Source organism: Polyodon spathula, chromosome 4, assembly GCF_017654505.1.
Source record: "Polyodon spathula isolate WHYD16114869_AA chromosome 4, ASM1765450v1, whole genome shotgun sequence".
Lineage (NCBI taxonomy): Eukaryota > Metazoa > Chordata > Actinopteri > Acipenseriformes > Polyodontidae > Polyodon > Polyodon spathula.
The window spans coordinates 41,253,314-41,274,192 of NC_054537.1; the positions used below are offsets into that span (position 1 = coordinate 41,253,314).

The window sequence follows — 20,879 nt, forward strand, 5'->3', positions numbered from 1 at the left end:
AACTACAAGAAGTTACATGTATCCTGTCCACAACTGTATTTATTAATCATAGGTACAAAGGTGGAGGAAACCACAGACATTTAGCTGCTTATATTTGCTGGAATGGAAAACCATTTAAGCTTCTTGGAGAGTAATGACGCCTCTGTATATATATTTTATTTACTGGAGGTTTTGAGAACATCTTCTATACCAGTGTTCCTCACTATATGTCCTGCAGGCCAAAATTGTCAATGGAGACCCAAGGAGTGGCCCCCCAGCTGCTTCTATATAACCCAAACACTCTGCGTTTTGTATATTTTCATTATTTACATTATTGGGTTTTTTTTGTTGTTTAATTACATTTTCACCAGCTCCATTGTCACTTTAATCAATTAGCCTGTCTACTTTAAAAAATAAAAATAAAAATAAAAAGCTTACTTTTCTTATTGATTGTTGCTCAACAGAGTTCCTGCATTAAAGTACAGCGGTTTAGTTGGATCTGCTGCAGTTTGAAATAAGGAGGCCAGTTCATGCGAAGCTGCAAGTCCTCTTCAAATTCAATCAATAATAGTAAGGCCTAAACATGTGATGACAAATGCTCATAAGAAACACTGCAGAGAATGTAACTCACTCTGAGAAGATGTGGTTTTTCTTTACAGAGTTAGCAAACAAAGCCATTTGTCTGATTTACCAGCAAGCCGGGTCAGTCTAGAAACGGAGCATTTTACAACACTGCACAACGATTATTCAGTCCTTTTTCTGACGTAATCTATACTTAGAAAAGCGCAAGTAAAGAAACTGAAAGCTTCCCTCAATTACCAGGAGCATTGTTAACTCAAACAACTGAGCAGGAATCTGTAGTTACTGAAGTGTCTTTTTCGAATTATACAGATTTTACTTAAACATAAGAAGGCTTTGAGTGGCGCGGAAATCGTAAAGGAGTGCTTCCATGAATCTGCTAAAATTCTTTACGCTAACTTTCCAAACAAAGACAAAATACTGAAATTAATACTGATTAATCTATTGCAACTATAGGACACAACAACTACAAGGTGATGCAAGTCTCTTGGTTGTGATGTATTTGGACAGCTGATAACTGACCTGAACGAGGCGTCTTGCTTCAGTATAGCACTGGTTGAAACAATCGATGTCCCAAATATTGCACAGCTACTTGTATGGGTGCATTTTCCAAAGCAGTCACACGGTGTGTTTCGGGAGGAGATTCTTTGTTTACTGCCTCTTGAAGGCCACACTTGTGGATGAAACGCAAGAGATGCCAAAGGAGTTGGAAAATTTGTTTCGTGCCATTGAATAATTCATCAGGAGGCTCTGCTTGCAAAGATAAAGAAGGGGAACTTCATGGATCTTGTCATGGATCCTGTTGTAAAAACAGTAAACTACCTGTGTGCACAAGCCTTAAGTCACCGCCTCTTCCAGAAGTTTCAGTCATTATGACGTAGAGTATAGTGACATTATTCTGCACAGTGAGATTTGTTGGTTGTCTCGTGGGCGTGTGCCTGAGCGTTTTTTGGTCTTTGTTCCCAATAATTACGAAATTTCTAATCAAGCATGGCAAAAACGAAGTAAGGTTTTCCGACTCTGACTGGAAATTAAAACTGGCCTCTCTCACAGATATGACTGGGTATTTAAACACCCTGAATCTCTCCCTGCAGGCAAATGTAAGATGGTGAGTAACATGCTGCGGTCTGTGCTTTCCTTCCAAAGCAAAGTGGGGCTTCTGATCAGCTACTTGCAAAGTGCAGAGTTCACACACCATTTCCCAAAACTTGCATGCATCACCACTGACAGTTGAGTCATGTGATCTACTTGACTCAATTGCAATAGGAAGGTGGTGTTCTGTTTTTTTTGCAAAATCCTTTGGTCATGCCTGTGAGAGCCACCCCTACTGAACTCGCACAAATGGGGCAGAAACTACCAAGTCAGACTATAAACTTTTGGAACTTAAAGCTGACTTCTTCATGCAAGCAATACATGCGGTATACTCTGTGCCTGAATTCTGGTTTAAAGTACCCCAAGAAAAATATTCCACATTAGTATCCTGTATTTTTAAGGAACTGTCCATGTTTGGTAGCACTTACGTGTGCGAAGCCAGCTTTTCGGCAACTAACTCAATAAAGAACAAGCACTGTAACAGACTGTGACATGACTGCCTGCAGCATTGCCTGCATGCCAAAAACAACCTCAACGGTGTCCATTATAGGACATCCTCAGACCTCACCCTTCCTCAACTCAATCGTCAGACCGCTTCAAGCCATACTATCCCCTACCCTTTTTTACGGTTATACTGGAAAAGCTGGACAAAAATTTAACAGTACAGTTTTACTTGCTAGAGAGACCAGTGAGTACTACAATTTAAAAAATAAATAAATAAATAAATAAAAATACGCAAAATAAATAGGCCTATATAAATATAGGCCTATTTAATTTGTGTATTTTTATTTTTTAAAAATCATAGTACTCACTGGTATCTCTAGCAAGTAAAACAGAATGACTGTAAAAGGAGTCAAGGAGGGGTGAGGATTGAGTCGAGGAGGGGTGAGGATTGAGTCGAGGAGGGGTGAGGATTGACTCAAGGAGGGGTGAGTATTGAGTCGAGGAGGGATGAGGTCTGATTTCTGACAATTGAGTCGAGGAGGGGTGAGGACGAGCGAGGTGCTGTCTGCCACGTTATTGTTTTGTTTTGATTTAGTATTTATTTTAAGAAAGGGGGCTCCCCCTCCGCCCATGTCTCCTTGTATTATTTAGTATGTATTTATTGTATTTAAATATGGTTTTGTTGTATTGTAGTGTTCATGGTTATTTTGTTTAAACTTTTATTTTGCTCTTTGAGAAGTGTTTTTTGTGTTTAAATATTTATTTTATTTTTTGTTTAAATAAAAGGTGCGCACTGTGCCTTTTCCCCTGCGGTGCTTGCCTTTGTTATTCTTTCTGCTTCTGGCCTGACGTCACCACACACGCCATCCTGTCACAGGAGCAAATGCATTTTGTGAAGTGTTAATTATTATCAATAAGGTATATAATGTATTCATTAAAATTACAATTGTACAGTATTGTATTCTTTAAAACTTAACTTAATTCAACTTCCTTATATGTGACTTATTTTTACATAACATACTCACTTTGTGTTGACACACAGCTAATGTAAATGCAGCACCAGCTATTAGTAAATGTAAGTGCAGCAGTAGCCAATTGTCTCCTAGCTTCTCTAAAGCTGTAAATCTGCTGAGACACAGCACAAGTGTAATATTTTTCGTGGTAGACAGGTAGATGACTGATTATCATATGTAGTTTTCCCACTTTTTTAATGTCAGCATTTGGCACTTTTTCCAGTTCTTCCAGTTTGGCAGGGATAGGGTTAATGCTATCCCTGCCAAATATACATGCATACTGTGGCTGGGACTTAATTGATCAATTAACAATCAATTAAGCCCAGCCACAGATGTATAAAAGGAGCAGTCTTTCCACTTGTGAGGTTGATGAACCCATAGCAAGGCGCAGAGCACAGCAGAGCAGCCAAACCAAAAAGGAAAGTCTACAAAGAGCAGCCAAACCAAAAAGGAAAGTCTGCAATACTCCTTTATATCTCCCCAGAGTGAAAGCAGGTAACTACCTCCAGAACATCCAGAAACGATGACCTGCCAGTCCACCATCCACAGCTGTCCCTGTTAACAATTATACACATTGTTTATTTATTTGCTCTGCCTGGACTCTAGTACATATAGCTGTAAAATATTTAAAGAGATGTTGCACTTTGTAAAGAGACAAGCAAAAGAGTGTTTAACCTGCCTTATTTAGCCTCTGCCTGCTATTTTATAGCCATTAAAGGCTGCAACACAGCGCTGCCCATTCACACGTGAATAACTCTGTTAAATGTGCTCATTTCAAAATGTTATCCCTTGAGTTTGTTTTGCATTGGTGTTTACTTCATCATCTAGGTTAGATTTTACTAAGTATAAACTTTTATTGCACCACACAGATTAAGCATCCAATACAGGACATGTTCTAACAAGCAGCATGTCAGAGAGTGGTGGTTATGTATTACACTTGTTTGCCATCCCGATGCCAGATTATGATGTTTTCAGACAGTGAGAAAACAACACAGATGGATGCAGAGAGGTATAGGGTTTCAGCTGTCAAATTAGCTGGTCTTGCTACAAATAGGTGAGTCAGGAGTGATTTCATGTAAATATTATGCGAATACTAAGCTGACTCATAACTTCCAACATAGCAAATAAAATGTCTCAGAAAACATCTGTGCCAGGAAAGCATATTGAATCTGCAGTCACCTTCTTCAAGCACTGAATACTATAAAACACAGGTTGCCTTGTCAACTCAGGGAAAGAAGAACTGCAGCAAAGCAGGCTTACATAACTACGTCTGTTCATAGACACTGGAATTAGCCTATTTTGTGTCAGGTGAATAAGATATATCCCACCTGGCTGTATCTTTTCTTTGTGGAAGGTGTACAGTGGACCTTCTTGTAAACTCTGCTTTCATTGCCTGCTGTTTACCTAGGAGCTTAATCATTGCTGAAGCAGTAACCCTTTTAATAATGCGGGTTTTAGATTAGAGGTGAGGTCTTCTGAGTGGATTAAATCAATCTTTTTCTTTTTTTAAAATTTTGAGTCTAGAATATTATTTTGTTTATGGCAAACCAAGACTATAAAAAAAAAAAAAAAAAATCAGAAATGTAACATTTCTTAATGAATACAAATACAGGAAATACAGTAGTAGTAGTAATACATGATGTACCATTTCAGTATATGCCAAAGTCAAGACACAGATAAGCTTGAAACTAGTGAAATCTGAAAGGATGTGTGGATTTTGGATGTGTGGAAATCTGAAAGGATTGTTTGTTTTTGAGTGTATTTTTTTATAAAAGGTATTTGTCAAATATGGCAGGGCTGGGGTTAGAATCCCCTCCCCTCCCAGTTAAAATGTATGTGCAATGTGGCCAGTTGCTAATTGGTTTATTTACTATCAATTAGACCTGGCAACCTGCTATATAAAGGAGCTGGAAAGCCAGTTCGGCTGCTTGGATGAGTGAGTTTTGTTAAACGGACAGGTTTTGGCCAAAAGGAGAAACCGAGTAAAGTAAAAGCATTTAGTTTAGTTCAGTTCAGTTCAGTTCAGTACAGTTCCATTTCACATAGTACATCTGCAAACTAAAACTTATATTTGATTTAGAGGGGAATCTTCCTGGTGCAGGATTCTCCCCAAGATTTTGAAAATGCAAGTTCCAAGCATGGAGCACCTGGAGGGGTAGGCAGTGCAAATTTGACACCATTACCATTCTTCAGCTTGTGTCACACTCAAGGGACAAATTGAAGGAGGGCTGCATAGAAGCTTTTCTCATCGCCTCCCCTCATTTATTTTGTTATTAAAAAAAACTCAGTTTTCTTACTTACTTTCTCCATTTTTGACTGTCTGACATACCCCAGGTTGTTGAACTCGTCAAAAAAGAAACCTACATCGCATCCGCCCAAGCGTCTCCATTGTCGAGGCGTGCATGTCTCAGATTCGTCAGTATTTTGAGCATATATTATCCTGTATTGAAAACATTGGTTTTGAGACTGCTTCTAAGATTACCACCATGCAAGGGGAGTTCTCGACCTTTACCAAACAATTCAAGACTCTTAAGGCGGATCTGTCTGCTTTCCGTGCATCTGTGATCGGTAAACAAGAGAGCTATTACAGCCTGTGAGGCCAGGATCAACTGGATAGAGGCTAAGAGGACAGGGTTGGAGGACAGAAACTGACGCAATAATCTTCGTCTGGTTTTCTATCTAAAACTCCCACTATGGTTCCCAATCTTGTCTGGTAAGACCATCAAGATTATGCGTGCTCATCGTATATATTCTGACCAGTCCAAATCAAGGGACAGGCCTCGCACTCTTATTTTCAAACTGCTGAGGTACTCGGATCATCAGGCAGTGTTGCAGGCAGCCAGAAAGAATGTCACTTAGTCTCCGACCTGCAAAAGCAGGGTTTACTCAACGACTCTTAAGATTCATCATGGCTCCATGGATTATCTCTTCAATTCTCCTGAAGATGCCCAAGCCTTTCTGGACTCCCTCGGCCTTGCTGGCCCATCCCAGGATTGGTCTCTGCTTATGACAGTGTGGATCACCTGCTTTTACGGTGTGGGATTTTTTTTATTTTTTCTTATTTTTTCCGATATTTCTGTCGCATTTTCTCCTGAATGCTATTTTGTCACAACTGACAAACAAGTACTTTGTTTTCTTGTAAGTTTGTTATATTCGTGACGACTATTTGTAATTTGGAGATTTGTATGTCTAATGAGGGAGTGATGCTCTGTTTGCCCTGTTCACCAGTGTCACAAGCATTTATTGTACAGGAAGGGGGGTGCTGGTCTTTTTTTTTTTTTTAACAGTTCCATACCAATGGTTGTGTGAGGTGAGATTTTGGGACTAGAGGGGGGCGGGGGGTGGGTGGGGGTTTGGTGGTGATCTTTGGGGGAGGAGGGGAGGTGCAGGGAGGGCTCTCAATAAAACCACTGCTGTGTTTTTTTGTTATAACCTGACTGATCTATTCTTGTTTGATGGCATCTTGTATGTCCCGTATATTTATTTTTGCTGTTGCCATGGTGCAGGAGTCTCACCTTAAACAACAAGACGTTCCCAGATTTGCTAACAGACACCTTTACATGGCTGCTTCCTCTTCTGCAGTCAATAAAACAAAGGGCTCACTGATTTTATTGCGCCATAGTTTTCAGATCTCTATCTTGGGTACAGGGGGAGACGGGGAGCGGCAAGTAACATATCTAAACGCCTGCATCTCAGGTTGCTTTTGTCTCAGTTTACGCTACAACGACGTTTGAACCAGACTTTTTTTAATTAATTGACTAAATTACTATTTTATACTTTAGTTTAATGATTGGTGCTGATATGAACAAGGCTCTTGACAGATCAAGTATGCAACAGGGAAGTATACAGACTTTGGCATCCTCCACACTGCAGAGATTTAGATCTGTTTTTAATGTAGTTGATGCTTGGTGGGTTTTCAATCCATCAGTTAAGGAATTCACTTTTCTCTCGGCTAGACTTAAATCCTTCTCTATTATCGATTTCATATTTATGTCAACATTTATTTTTTCCCCAAAGTGCGTAATGTTGATATTCTACCCTTGACTTTGTCAGATCACAGTGCTATGTACTGTAGGCTAGTATTCGATGACATTCTGAATCGAGCCACACAATGGCGCTTCAATACTACTCTATTACAGAACTAATCATTTTGTATCTCATTCCAGTTGCTTGATTTTAATCGTGATTCAGTGAATGATCCTCATATTTTGTCCTTCACAATAAAGGGCTTTATCAGAGATTTTGTTTGACTCTTTGCCTGTTATCTCGATAAATCACGTTTGTGCAAAACTTAAGAGCTGGAAGCCAAATTCGTTCTTTTAGAAAATACTCTACAGAGCTCTTTTTCCTGAAATCATTGCACTCGAATTGGATATTACTTGGAAAGATCTCAATCTGTTACTCAGATGGGGTGCTGAGTTTCTCATTCATAGGGCTAGGTAGAACTATTATTTTCATGGTAGCAGAGCAAGTCACCTCCTAGCTTTAAGGCTTCGTAATAACAAACATTTCGCAGACATTTCAGTTATCAAGACCACGCAAGGTAATATAGTGTCTGATCCATTCTTGTTAAATACTGAGTTCCGCTCCTTTTATTCTAAATTACTTAGTTCTGATATTCGATATTGTAATGATACATCTCCTCTCTGGAGGAGATGAGAGAGGCAGTGCAGGATATGAGGAAGGGCAAATATCCTGTTTTTGATGGCATAACCCCTGAGTTTTTTCTCACTTTCTGGAATCAACTAGGACCCTTGCTGCTGGAGATGGTGCATGCGGCTATATAGAGGGGTTCTTTTCGCAGACAGGTTAATACTGCTATTACGTCTTTATTGCTGAAGAAACAAAAGGACCGCTCTCTCTGTGTTAGTTATCGCCCCCTTTCATGATAAACATGGATTTAAATTGTATGCCAAGGTGCTCTCATGTAAACTTGAAACCTTTATGACTAAATTCATCCACCATGATCGAACAAGATTTGTTAAGACCAGGTTGGTGACAGATAATGTTTGCCTTCTCCTTCACGTTATCCATACGGCCATGAACATTGAAGCCCTGTGTGTGGCCCTTTGACTAGACACTGCAAAAGTTTTTGACTGCCTGGCATGGGAGTGGGGGCAGAGTTTATCAAAATGATCAAAAAAAAAAAATTATATGCTAATCCTTCGGCGATGGTGCTCACAGGTACCAAATGCTCTCCAGTTTGCTATTTCCACAGGCACTCGTCAGGGCTGCCCTCTCTCCCCATTGTTGTTCACTCGTCAGGGATGCCCTCTCTCCCCATTGCTGTTCACTCTTTCACTTGAACTGCTTGCACAAGCAGCCTGCCAAACTGTTACTGTTACCCCTATCAGTATCAAGAATACGCTGCATCACATATGCTAACGATGGTATTATTTATTAGAAACGTCTCCCAATCGCTCCCTCACGTACTTGCTCTTTTTAATGATTTCACTGCTCTTTCAGGACTTGAAATCAACTGGTCTAAGTCTGCCCTGTTGCCTCTGAATACTGCAATGACTGATATAGTCTTGCCTACAAACATGCACATAGTCAAGCCTTTTAAATATCTTGGTGTGGAAATCCACTCATCTTTACACTTGACTGTACTCACCATCTTTAATACGATTTTCAGACAGGTTGAGCGGGACTTAAACAGATGGGTGTAGTTGCTTAACTCATTCCAAGCCCATATATCTATAATAAAAATGAATATACTGAATTTTTTCAGTTCAATGCTTCCTCTCCCTCCTCCTGTTGGATACTGGGATAAAGTGCATTCGGTACTCTTCAAGTTCAAGTGGAGAGGAAAGCGGGCACATCTTAAATTCTATACATTTCATCGTGCGAGATCCTCAGGAGTTTTGGTTCTTTGTGTTGTATCCGATCAGTGTGGTTTGATGCTGACACTAATGTTTCATGGCGACAGCTAGAAAAAAAGTAGTGTCTTCACACAGACTTCAAGATTTTTATTTATTTTTTTTTTCTGGTATTTCCCTTAAACAATGCACATTACGTTTTTAGTCCTATAATCTCTTATTTGATCACAATATGGCAATTGGTGGAAAAGCACACTAAACTTCAAATAAAATGGTATTACTGTATCACTCACCTATTTTTCACGATACATATTTTGTTATGCGACCGTTACATTTTTGGTAGATGTTACTAAAAACAACTACCTTCGCACATTCCAAGACCTACAACTGCAGTATAATTTCCCAGGTACTTCTTTCTTCTTCTATTTACGTCTTCGCTTTGCAATGTGTCCCCATGGTGTTCCCTGGGGGACAGAGTTACCATCTGATGCTTTGCATGATGTTCTGAACACAGAGGGTAAAACAAAGGGGCTGGTGTCCACACTTTATACTCACTTATTAACAGCTTCTTACAAACCATTAGTGAATGAAGCTATTTGGAATAAGAACATATCTTCTGCAAATGTAGACATTTGCTGGGATACTGTTTGGGATAATCTATGCTGTGATTCCAAAACCCCTAATCACCAGCTGATCCGTTTCAGTCTTATTCAGAGAATATATCTAACCCCACGGAGACGATTCCAAATGAAACTCACTGATACCCCGTTGTGTACACTTTGTCCCCAGGGAGCCATGGGCACCTTTTTTCACATAATTTGGGAATGTCCAGAGGTGGCTATATTCTGGGATTGAGTTTGTTCAACTTTATCCACTATACTTGGGGAAAATCATTCCTTGTTCCCCTTTAGTCCATTTGCTGAATGATGATTCGTCACTTGATCTGTCTCTACAGCAAAAAGCGGATTTGGCTGGCAAGCCTTACTGCTGCTAAGAAAACGATGGCCCTGCGCTGGCAGCCTCGGCATTCTCTGCACTGGCGTCAGTGGACCCTTGCATTCCTTGACATTATATATATAGACCTTTCTATCGCCCAGGTTCATGAGGCCAGGGAGGGGACTGTACAGGCCTGGGAAGTGGCTGCAGTTACCATTAAATACCTGATAAACCAGTCCTCAGCTCTCAATGTCTGATGTGGATTTTCTGAGTCCTTTGTGGGGGGTGGGATACTGTATTGGATATTGGGGTATTGTTTTTTCTCATTTTCAAAAAAAAAAAAATTGATCACAAAAAAGGGACAAATTGAAAAATCATCATCTGAGCCAGAAATACACTTCCTTATCTCCTGTAATCCCATTGCAAGACTAATATTAAGAAATGCCTTATAGCCTGGAGGCAATGTCACTGCCAACCGTGACTGGGAGTTCCTGCGGGGTGACACACAATTGGCCGAGCGCCACCCGCGGGGAGGGAGAGCTAGGTCGGCCAGGGTGTCCTCAGCTCACGACGCACCAGCGACCCCTATGGTCCTGCCGGGCACCTGCAGGCTTGCCTGTAAGCTGCCCAGAGGTGTGTTGTCCTCTGAGGTGGCTGCATGGTTAGTATGCAGTGTGTAAAGAAGTTGTCAGCTGATGGCACACGGTTAGGAGGACAGCGTGTGTTTGTGTTTGTCTTCGCTGCTCCCGAGTCAGCACAGGGGTGGTAGCGGTGAGCTGAGCCTAAAATTAATTGGACACAACAAAATTGGGGCGAAGATAGTAAAAAGAATAATAATTGGCGACAACTAAATTAAAAAAAAAAACTTCAGAACAAATTACGCAACGACCATTGAAACGCAGTATAACAAAGGCAACCAGGAAAAGGTCATAGAGCTACATTAATGCTTCTCTGCAATTGTTAAAAGTATATTTTTATGGATTGCACAACAGAAGTGAGGTTTCCATGCAGGCTAGAAACTCCAAGTTCTCTCTCCATTGTCATGAGAATGTGATGTAGCACGGACATATCATGCACATTCCTCATGAAATAGGAAGTGCACGGCCAAACCATGCTACGACTTAAAAGAGTGGGAAAATCACCTTCTCACACTAAAAAGCAGCACAAATTCATCAAAAACTTTTTTTTCCAAAAGCCATACCTTATGCTCATGAAACTTCAGCTCAGACTATGCATAATAAGTGCAGGTTAGTTCTGTTCAACTATCTAATGTTTTGTTCTGTGGATATTATTTTTAATTGTAAATGTATGCTTGTGACAGAGAGCGAATTAATCCTAGTCAACAATCTCCTTCCCGATCTGTGAGGGTGCTGTATAACAGGAACAATGTGCCTTGTACTGGATGGTCTGGAAGTTCATTCCAGGGTCAGTAGGAAGCCAGCCATCCAGGAAGGGGGCGGAGTCACAATGCCCGAAGCTATCATCCTAATGTGGTACGCGATGTGTCAGTTATGGACTGGAGGAGACGAGTTTGAACTAGCTATCGCAGGGGGCGTGACTAAGGGTATATCGGGGGATGTGATGCTGTAATATATTTCTTTCTTGTGGTTATCACAAGGACCAAGAAAGGAAATGGACCATTACTATAAGTATTGTGAGTGTTAACTGTTTTATTTGTTTGTTACTAACTGTCTGTGTTTGTCATTGTTATATTGCTAACACGAACCTGGGAGCTGTCGCTACGCGCCAGCACTAAACCCGGACTACACAGCACCTGTACAGTATACTTGCTGTCTTACGCCACACCTGCACCAAGCACACTCACTATCGGGAGTGTCTGTATCTGTGTTGTGTGTCTGTGTGTTACTATTATTTAGGGACTGAACCCTCTGGTTTATAGGCTGGCAATACACATTGTTGTGTACAGCCAGCATTATTATTTAACAGTCTCAAGCAGACCAAGAGAATTAAAAAGACTGTTTGAACCGTGAACTTTGTGTCTGTCGTTGCTTGGAGCACTTACATCAACACTACACCTGTGCAATGCAAACCACTTGCTCACAATGTTATAAAAGTATGTGTAATATACTTGTATATGCTGTGTTTTCTATGGTTTATTTGAGTCTATTTTTTAATTTGTGTAGGATCTTTATCTTTATAAGGTATAGCTCCGCTGTGACCAAATGTTATTTAAAGTATTTTGTTGGTAACCATGGTTTTGTAGCATGTTAAATATGATAAAGGGTTTTTCCTAAATGAGACGCTTCTCAATGGCATAAAAAGTAATTGTTTTAAAGCTATAGGTGTGATAGCTGTGCTTGAAACAAATTTGTTTATAAAATTAATTGTCGATTTGGCATACAAATAAAAATCAAATAGTAGCAAGCCTAACTATAACAAATAAAGCCTGGAAACTGAAAGTAAACAATTTTAATATATTTACCATATACGTGGATCCCCTATTTTAATGCTATTCTCCAGTCATGGAATATTATGAACTATCATTTAACTATTTACAAGATGCGTCATTTGTAACTTTTGAGTATGTTCACCTTAAAAACGATGATAAAGAACCATTTTGCCAAAACCAATTCTATTAGGACAGCTGTTTAAAGTTCACGATTGCAATTAAGATCTGATCAATGGAAGAAAAGATTGCTAGTCTACATGTATACAATGGATACATGCTTATAGCTAGGACTTCCTTTTCCTATTCTGCTCATTCACAAACATTACAAGTCCTGTGATAGTTAAAAACACCACTGTATTGCACTTTTTAGTTAAATATTAATGTCAAGGACATTTTGCTAGGGATTAATGATTGTCTGAGAGAGCTGGTGGCTCAAAGGCAATTTCAGAGGGCTATTAACCCAATTTTTCCTGGAATGCCTCAAGACAAGATCGCTATTCCTAATATACAGATGCACAAAAGGAACACAACATTCAGGTCTAATGAATTTAATCAAATATTTTAAACACAGATATCAAACAAAATCTCAGAAAATGTGAACAAAAATACAGATCAAAGAATCATGATAAGTTTTCAGTACGAAACGTGACACACTGTCAAAATGAAAACATTACAAAGTTAGTATCGGGTATGACCTCACTGAGCATTAACACAATCCTGTCAGCATTGACACATAGACCTGATCAGCCCATGGATAGACTGCTGTGGGATGTTCCGCCTCTCTTCCTGTGCAGCTACTGCCAGCTATCAAAAGTTAGCTGGTCACGGTTGTCTCCTGTGGATGGCACTGGCAATTTGGTCCCACAGATGTTCTATTGGACAGGTCAGGAGAAAAAGCTGGGAAGCCCTTGACATTGTTTTCTTGTCGAGCAATTGTAATCCTAGCACTGTGTGGTCTTGAAAGTGCCTGCTGGAAAATCGACACTCCTGGATTGGCTTGCTGGAATGGAAAAACTGTTGCCTCAAGCACTTCATCGATGTATCGCTGAGCAGTAAAGTTTGCCCTCAATCTGCACCAAAGGCATTCTTATGTTAAAGGAGATTCCTCCTCACATCATCACACTTCCACCGCCCCAGCGATTGGTTTGAGCAACATAAAAGTCAGCATAACGCTCACTACAACATCTCCACACATGTTGTCTTCCATCAGGTCTCGAACACTGTTTCTGCCGCCACCTCAAATGTTCTCTGGCCCACGGAAGACAGAAATTTCATCTCTCAGCTGTCAACATGTTACCCCTGAACAGCCTCCTCATGAGCTACAGTCATTCTGCCTACATGTGACATTTTTTTGGTCCAATAAATCTATAAAAAAAATGTTTCCAAGAGACTTTTCTACTGTCAACAGCATACAATATCTGCAAAGATAATGTTATCACTTAATATCACTCCTAAACTTTCCTGATTCAATTGAATAATGTGATATGTTTTTAAATACTCTGTGAGACTAATCTAAAAAAAAAAACAACAAAACAAAAAAACCTTACAAAATATACAGTACACAGCAGTAATGCATTTCAGTGCTTACTTCAGGCAATATTTTTCCAACTCACACCCATTAGACCCGCAAAATGTGGTCACTTTCGAATGTATACAGTATGCAGCATGTTGTCACACAAGCTTAACATTTCCAAAATGTCCTCTACTGAGTGATTTGTTTTGCAGCAATAGGCAGCATGGATATCAATTAAAGCTCTATGTAAATTAGACCAATGTCTCTGGCATGCAGTGTTGTGTTTATCTTCTTATGACATGTTTACATTGCTTCTGTAAACACTTGCACAGCAAATGGAAGGACTTGTTGTGCCCTTTTAATGTTGAACTTTTCCTGGTTAAAGTGCATCATCAACATGTAAGGTCTCATTTCATTAAACCAAAATAATGCAGCACATCTTACTACAAATCCAGCAACTGCATAATAGCAACAGCAAGCTTAACCCTTTGTTTCCTGATAAGGCAGATCACTGGGATCACTTAGAATAGCTTGCCACCTGCCATCTGTAGCACACACTTATTTGCAACTGCACTCTCCCTCACATGACGGATTAATTTATTATGTAAATGGCATGTATTCTCTACTACATAAAATCTTCTTCCCTTTCAATTGAATGACAAACATTATCGAATGGGTAATTGTTGTCATTCTCTTTCAGGAAACAACGGTTATGGTAATAACCTAACATTCCCTTTCAATTGAAAGACAACCATTACCAAATGGGAAAGAGCCCTCTCTGACCGTCAATCACCGAGCATATATAAAAAATCTGCCCTATCAGGGCCCTGCTGTGAGGGGGAAGTCCCTCCCACCTTCTGTTGAAGAGGGATGTCCTCACAGTAACATATCACTATTTTCTTTCTCACTCCACTGAGACAGGTCACAGATTGCTTTGTGCTTTCCTTGCCCGAATATGGCTGATTTGTTTTTTTTTTTTTCTTTTTTTTACATGCAATTTATCTAATCCACAGTAGAATCATGCTTTGAGCGTTTTTGAGAGTACCACTGCTTGATTCTCATGTCAGTTTACTGACTAGAGCTGGTTTTCGACCCCTCCTCGGGAGATTGGTAAGCGGCCATTACTGTCTTTTCACTGCACAATGTCTTGTGTAGTGTTCACATACCGTGTGGGGAGCTGTTCTGGTGCTGTGAGGAGACCTCGCGGGCTCGGGGCGTCGTCCTCAACACTGATTTAATCGGCCACAGCGACCACAAAAAAAACAAAAAAAAAAAAACAACTCGGGTCTAGCGCCCCTCTCAAGCCTCAAGCTCTCCTAGCACTGTTGCGCTTGCCCTCGGTGACCACGCCGACTGAATTGGCTGCATACCCTGGCATCGACGCGGTTTTCCCGCCAACTTTGAGGCTGAGAAAAACAGCACCTACCCATCCCCGATTGACTAGGCATTGGTGTAGACATCTTTGGTGCCACCTACAGCCCGGCACCGACCATGCCTACTATTGGCACTGACCTCGGAACAGGTTGACTCGGCACCAAACTCTTGGCACCAACCGCGCTCTTCTCGACGCCAATCCCAGCACCGGTGAATAGCTTTGGGGCCGTCTAGAGCCCAGCACCGAATGCCCTACACACGGGCATCGACCTCGGTGCAATTGACTCGGCACCGACAGCGCTCTCCTTGATGCCGATCCCGGCACCAACTGATTCGGCACTGGAGAATCGCTTAAGAGCTGTCTACAGCCCGGTACCGACAGTGCTACTATCGGCACCGAGAGCAGCAGCCCCACCTACGAAGCCATGTCAGTATAGTCGACTGGGTCCTCTGCTGGTTCCCACCAGTGCGACCAGCTGTCCAGGCAGGAGGAGCACCAGTCCTGCACCAGATGCCTAGGGCCAGAACATGCGGCCAAAGCACTGGCAGGTGAGCTGGACGGCTCTCCGTTAGGAAGTTCTCTAGAAGAACTAAGTGCTGGAGAGCAGCCCTATCCCCAGCAGAGTCTCTCTCTCCCTGAGCCATGGGAGAATGAGGTCCATGGTCCAAGGGCCTCTACAGATGTCCTCTAGGACCCCCCTGCTACAGTGACAAGAGAGCTGTCCTGCACACCTGGCTCACACTCCCCTTCCCCACCACGGGTACAGAGGCGCAGACAGCTCTCAGGGGAGGCGAGATGATCACCGCCAAGGCGGTACCGCTCGAGGGGACTGTCACCAGGGGACAGGCGGTCGCCATGCAGGCACCGCTCCCCTTCCCTAAGCAGATGCCAACGATCGCCAATGGAGTCGCCTCGGAGGCGCCCAAGCTCGGCCGAGCAGCTCTTTGCGGAGCGAGCAGAGACTGTAAGGGCTCAGCAGACCATGCTAGAGACCCTACTAAAATCACAGGGCAGAGTGCCCCCTACCATCGGGCAGTCCCAGCCCCCACAGTCTCGTTCTCCATCCCCACTACCTAGATGCCCTAGCCCAGACGAGCTGTCCTTCACAGCATCGAGATCGGACGTCTCGGACCCAGTCACTTCCATTGGGCATGCAAAGGCGGAGGGCTCCTTACCACCCTTGCCGCATGTGTCGCAGAGGGAAGAGTTCCGGGCACTAATGCAGTGTGCAGCTGCAGCCACGGACGTTCCTTGGCCAGCAGAACAGGAGGGAAAGAGGAACCGCTTCCACCAGGAAAAAGGGCACCCACAGCATGCCCCCCCTTTATGACAGGACTTCCTGGAATTGGTGCTCTCCCCTGGAGCAACCCAGCGTCTGCACCCTCAGCCTCCAGAACAGCAGAGTCTCTACTGCATACTGCAGGAGCCCAAGAAGTGTGCCTAGGCACATTCCCCACTATCAGGGACAGTCACGGTATTGGTGCAAGGTTCCACATTGAAAGGAGCCTCCATTGAACGGAGCCGTCTATTCAGACATGGTTTCCCAGATGCAGAAGAAGAAACACTACAGTCTGCTAGGGCACCGAGCACTACAGCCCAGTACTCATATAAATGGAAAGTTTTCCAAGACTGGTGCATTGCCAAAGGTCACCTTCTTACAATACATGTTTGACGCAAAAAAATCAGCGTCCACTTTGAAGGTATACCTGACAGCAATATCAGTGTGCCACGACAAAATTGACTCGGTGTCCCCTGGGGTACATTTCCTGGCAGTGCAATTTCTAAAAGGGCTTGGAGGCTTTGTCCTCCCATGAGAAGTATGGTCCCCAAGTGGGATCTAGAACTGGTACTGTGGGTCCTTATGGGTCCCCCATTCGAGCCCATGGCATCAGCAGAACTGTGCCCTGTCTCCTTGAAGGGTGCGTTTTTAATAGCCATTACGTCTGCCAGATGAGTAAGTGAGCTTCATGCACTGTCCATTGATGACACATGCATGACTTTCACGGGAATGACTCGCGGGTAACATTACAAACAAATCCAGCCTTTTTGGAAAAGGTGGTATCTTCATTCCATATCAACCAGCTGGTGGTTTTGGAAACTTTCAGACCTCTCCCGTACAAGTCAGAGGAAGACCATAGACAGCACACACTATGACCAGTTCGGGCTCTGCGTTGTTACCTGGATAGGACGGTGTCTTGGAGACAGTCCAACCAGCTGTTTGTCTGCTATGGGTCCCGCTCTAGAGGTCAGGCCCTATCAAAGCAACGTCTAGCGCACTTGGTGGCAGATGTGATAGGCTTGGCGTATGAACAGATGGACTCTCCCTTACTGGGGGACATTATGGCCCATTCTACCAGGGGCCAGGAAAGTTCGTGGGCTCTCCTTCATGGCGCCTCCTTAGATGAACTATGCAATGCTGCTACATGGACAGGTAGTCAGACATTTGCATGTTTTTACCACCTTGATGTGGCAAACCTAGCGAGACCCTCTCTGGGCTCTAGGCAGCATACCCTTAGGCGTCATGTGGGCTCTGTGGCAATCGCCGTGGGGCTGTACTGTTGGTAATCTAGAGCCACGACAGCTTTGGTACAGTTTCCCATTTGGTAATGGGTGTCATTTAATTGAAAGGGAGCGTTTTGTTATTACCATAACTCTGGTTCCCTGAAAGAAAATGAGAACCATTACCCTTTGGTAATGGTTGTCATTCTCTTTCAGGGAACCAGGGTTATGGTAATAACCTAACGATCTCCCTGTTGTAAGACAGTTTCCATCAAGGTGGGTAAGACTACAATTCTGACTGACTTTAGAGAGCTGTCATTAAGAGCTTGGGTCTCAAGTGCTTCCAAAAAGTTTGTAAAATATAATTGCTACCCCTGGTGGCCCTATACAACCATAAAAAAAACTTAAGGTCCAAAAACAAATATTGGGGTAAATGGATTTGTTTATGTTTGACATATGTAATTAGAAATACTAACAATACAGAACAACAAACATCTGGTCTTCACTTTACCCGCAGAAACTGGATTCTGCAGTAATGGCTGGCTTCAAAGACAAGTACAAGGTGCAATTCTATGCCAAATTAGGTAAAGGTTTTTTTTTTGTTTTGTTTTTGTTTTTGCCTTTCAGAGTTACGTCAAACGTTTACCCACATTTTCCACTATTCCAGAAGACATTACGTTAGCATTCTCTGAAGGGACAAATCACTTCTCTTAGTAGTAACAGGCTGAGCTGGTGGAACTGGCAAAGCTGCTGGCTATCTGCGTCCTTATTATGCATGATCTGTGATCACACTGCAGTGTCTCGTCATTCAACTACTTAGTAGCAAATTCTGTCATGTTAAAATTCTATAAGTAGGACATGATAGACGAAATGGTAGCCATATCATTCCAGAGATGACAGACAAAGAGACGGAAATGTGATACCTTTTATTGGACTAATAAAACAATAATTAATCACAAGCTTTCAAGACCTCAAATGTCTCTTCTTCAAGTGAAAGTAGGAAAACATCAATCTCTCTTTCCTAATTTCACCTTCAGAAGAGACCTTTGAGGTCCTGAAAGCTGGTGATTAAATTAGAGCCCAATAAAAGGTATCACATCTCCTTCTCTGTCTATAAGTAGGATACAAACAAGCATTCACTTTAATACATTAATACAGCCTGGTTTTCTTTTAAAACTCAGCATGAACTGACAAATGAAGAATGTGGCACACAGTACACCGGTGTCAGCATAACTATATGTCTATATATATATATAATATATATAGATAATTATATATATATATATATATAATATATATATATATATATATACACACACTGTATAACATATACCACACTATATATATATATATATATATATATATATATATATATATATATATATATATATATATATATATATATATGTATAATAGCAATGTCCTCACTATTTTTGTTCAACTGAAGACGAGTAGGAGTGTTATAATCGTTCTTGATTAACATAATGGCAGCACATTTGTAATTACCATTTATCTATATTCTATATCTCTCTATATTCCATTTTGTTTAATTATACAAAACTTTTTTTTTTTTTTTTTACTTGTCAGTTACACCCTATTGTGAGACATGGTAATAATTATATATTTTGAAATGTATAATCGCATCACAGATATAATGAAATAGTGCACCTTAAAAAATCGAATTAAACAAAATAATAACAACATTGAGTAAGACTTAAGAGATTATGTCGTTGGATTCTTCTATAATAATAGCTTAACTAGGGTAAAACAGAATTTTGGAGACATCTCCAACATGAGTACAGTTTTCTAAATCTTACGGTTGATCAAACTTCTATGTGGAAAAAGCACAATATACAAATAGCAGAGTGACAGTATTATATTTGACCTGTACAATTAACAACAGCCCTGACTTACCCAAGTTAACGAAGCTCATCACCATGTCAGCATCGTTTAAGAAGGTATTATCTTGTAAACTGGCAAGAGGTGGACTTTGTGTCGTGAAGATGGATTTGTACTGATCCAAAAAACCCTCTACTTCGTTCTTCTCTTCGTTTGAAATGGTATTGTACAGATCCAACATAAACAGCGGGGCTGAATTGTACTTTCCAGATGACAGATGCGGTTTGGGTCTATGTGGCAGCCCCAGGACTGAGAGGATCTCTTTCTGCATCTCTCTCTTTTCGTCAGTCTTCAACCTCCTGTGAATGAACCCTAAATGGATGTCGTTATTGCTATCAAATGAAGCGCTGCTTCCAGTAGCATAGAAGACACAGCACGAGCTCCACCACAGTACCCAAAAAGCTGACCAGTAGCATATCATGGTTTTAGATTTGTTTTCTTCCGTTTTTTTTTTTTTATTATTATTATTATTTAAATGTTTAGTTCGACTGTAATCTGTTCAATAAAAATAAAAATCAAACTGTAAATTGTGTTTTTTCTTGATGTTTAGCTTTCTTTATACAGCTGTGTGTTGTGTTCAGAGCTGATGATACAAAACTAGTAAGCAGATCACGTCTATACGCAAATGCATTTTAAAATTCTCATTTTTGATATTTAAGTTTCGGTACAACTTATCATGGGTTTACATTGTACACATTTTTACCAGCATGCAAAAGTTTTCGTCCAGCATGGTACTTCCATTCAGGTAATCACAACTATATCCAGGGGATTTAAAATATTAGATCTTGACTTTATTTTTAAAATAAAAAAAACTTTTACATACATGTATGTTTCTAATATATATAGATATACATATATATATATATATATATATATATATATATATATATATATATATATATATATATATATATATATATATATAGTAATCAATTAGCTAGCTTCTAAATTCACTCGTAGTTTCATAAGCTAATACCCCACAAAGTACATTTTCACGTCAGTTTATCCTTCTCGTTAAATGTTTCAATACCTACAAATAACGCACCAGTCCTCAATTGTAAGTGATGTTGTTCTTGCAGGTACCACAGCATTTCTAGCCCGGTTGATCCCGCCCAGTCACCGAGCGACTCTCCAATGAGACATATCAGGAAATTCAAAACAAGCTTCCTTCAATCACCCCTTACATCCAATGGTGGCACAGCGAGGTGGCAGGCAAAAAAAGTAACAGGTTGCTTGAATGTAACAGTGGAAATGATTACATAATTATGATGACTAAAGAAAAGTTGCAATTGAGCTTTTCAGAGGTACTTCTGTATGGTAC

At 41.0% G+C, this 20,879-nt stretch overlaps 1 protein-coding gene across 1 annotated transcript in view; it reads right to left on the bottom strand.

Moving 5' to 3' along the window:
- Positions 1-20,037, bottom strand: part of LOC121314540 (bone morphogenetic protein 7-like) — a 91,075-nt gene extending 71,038 nt beyond the window's left edge. Inside the window, exon 1 of the mRNA XM_041247931.1 lies at positions 19,574-20,037. Within this exon, the coding sequence (XP_041103865.1) occupies positions 19,574-19,979 (406 nt within the window). The 5' untranslated portion in view covers positions 19,980-20,037. The remainder of the gene's footprint in view (positions 1-19,573) is intronic.
- Positions 20,038-20,879: the final 842 nt, after the last annotated feature.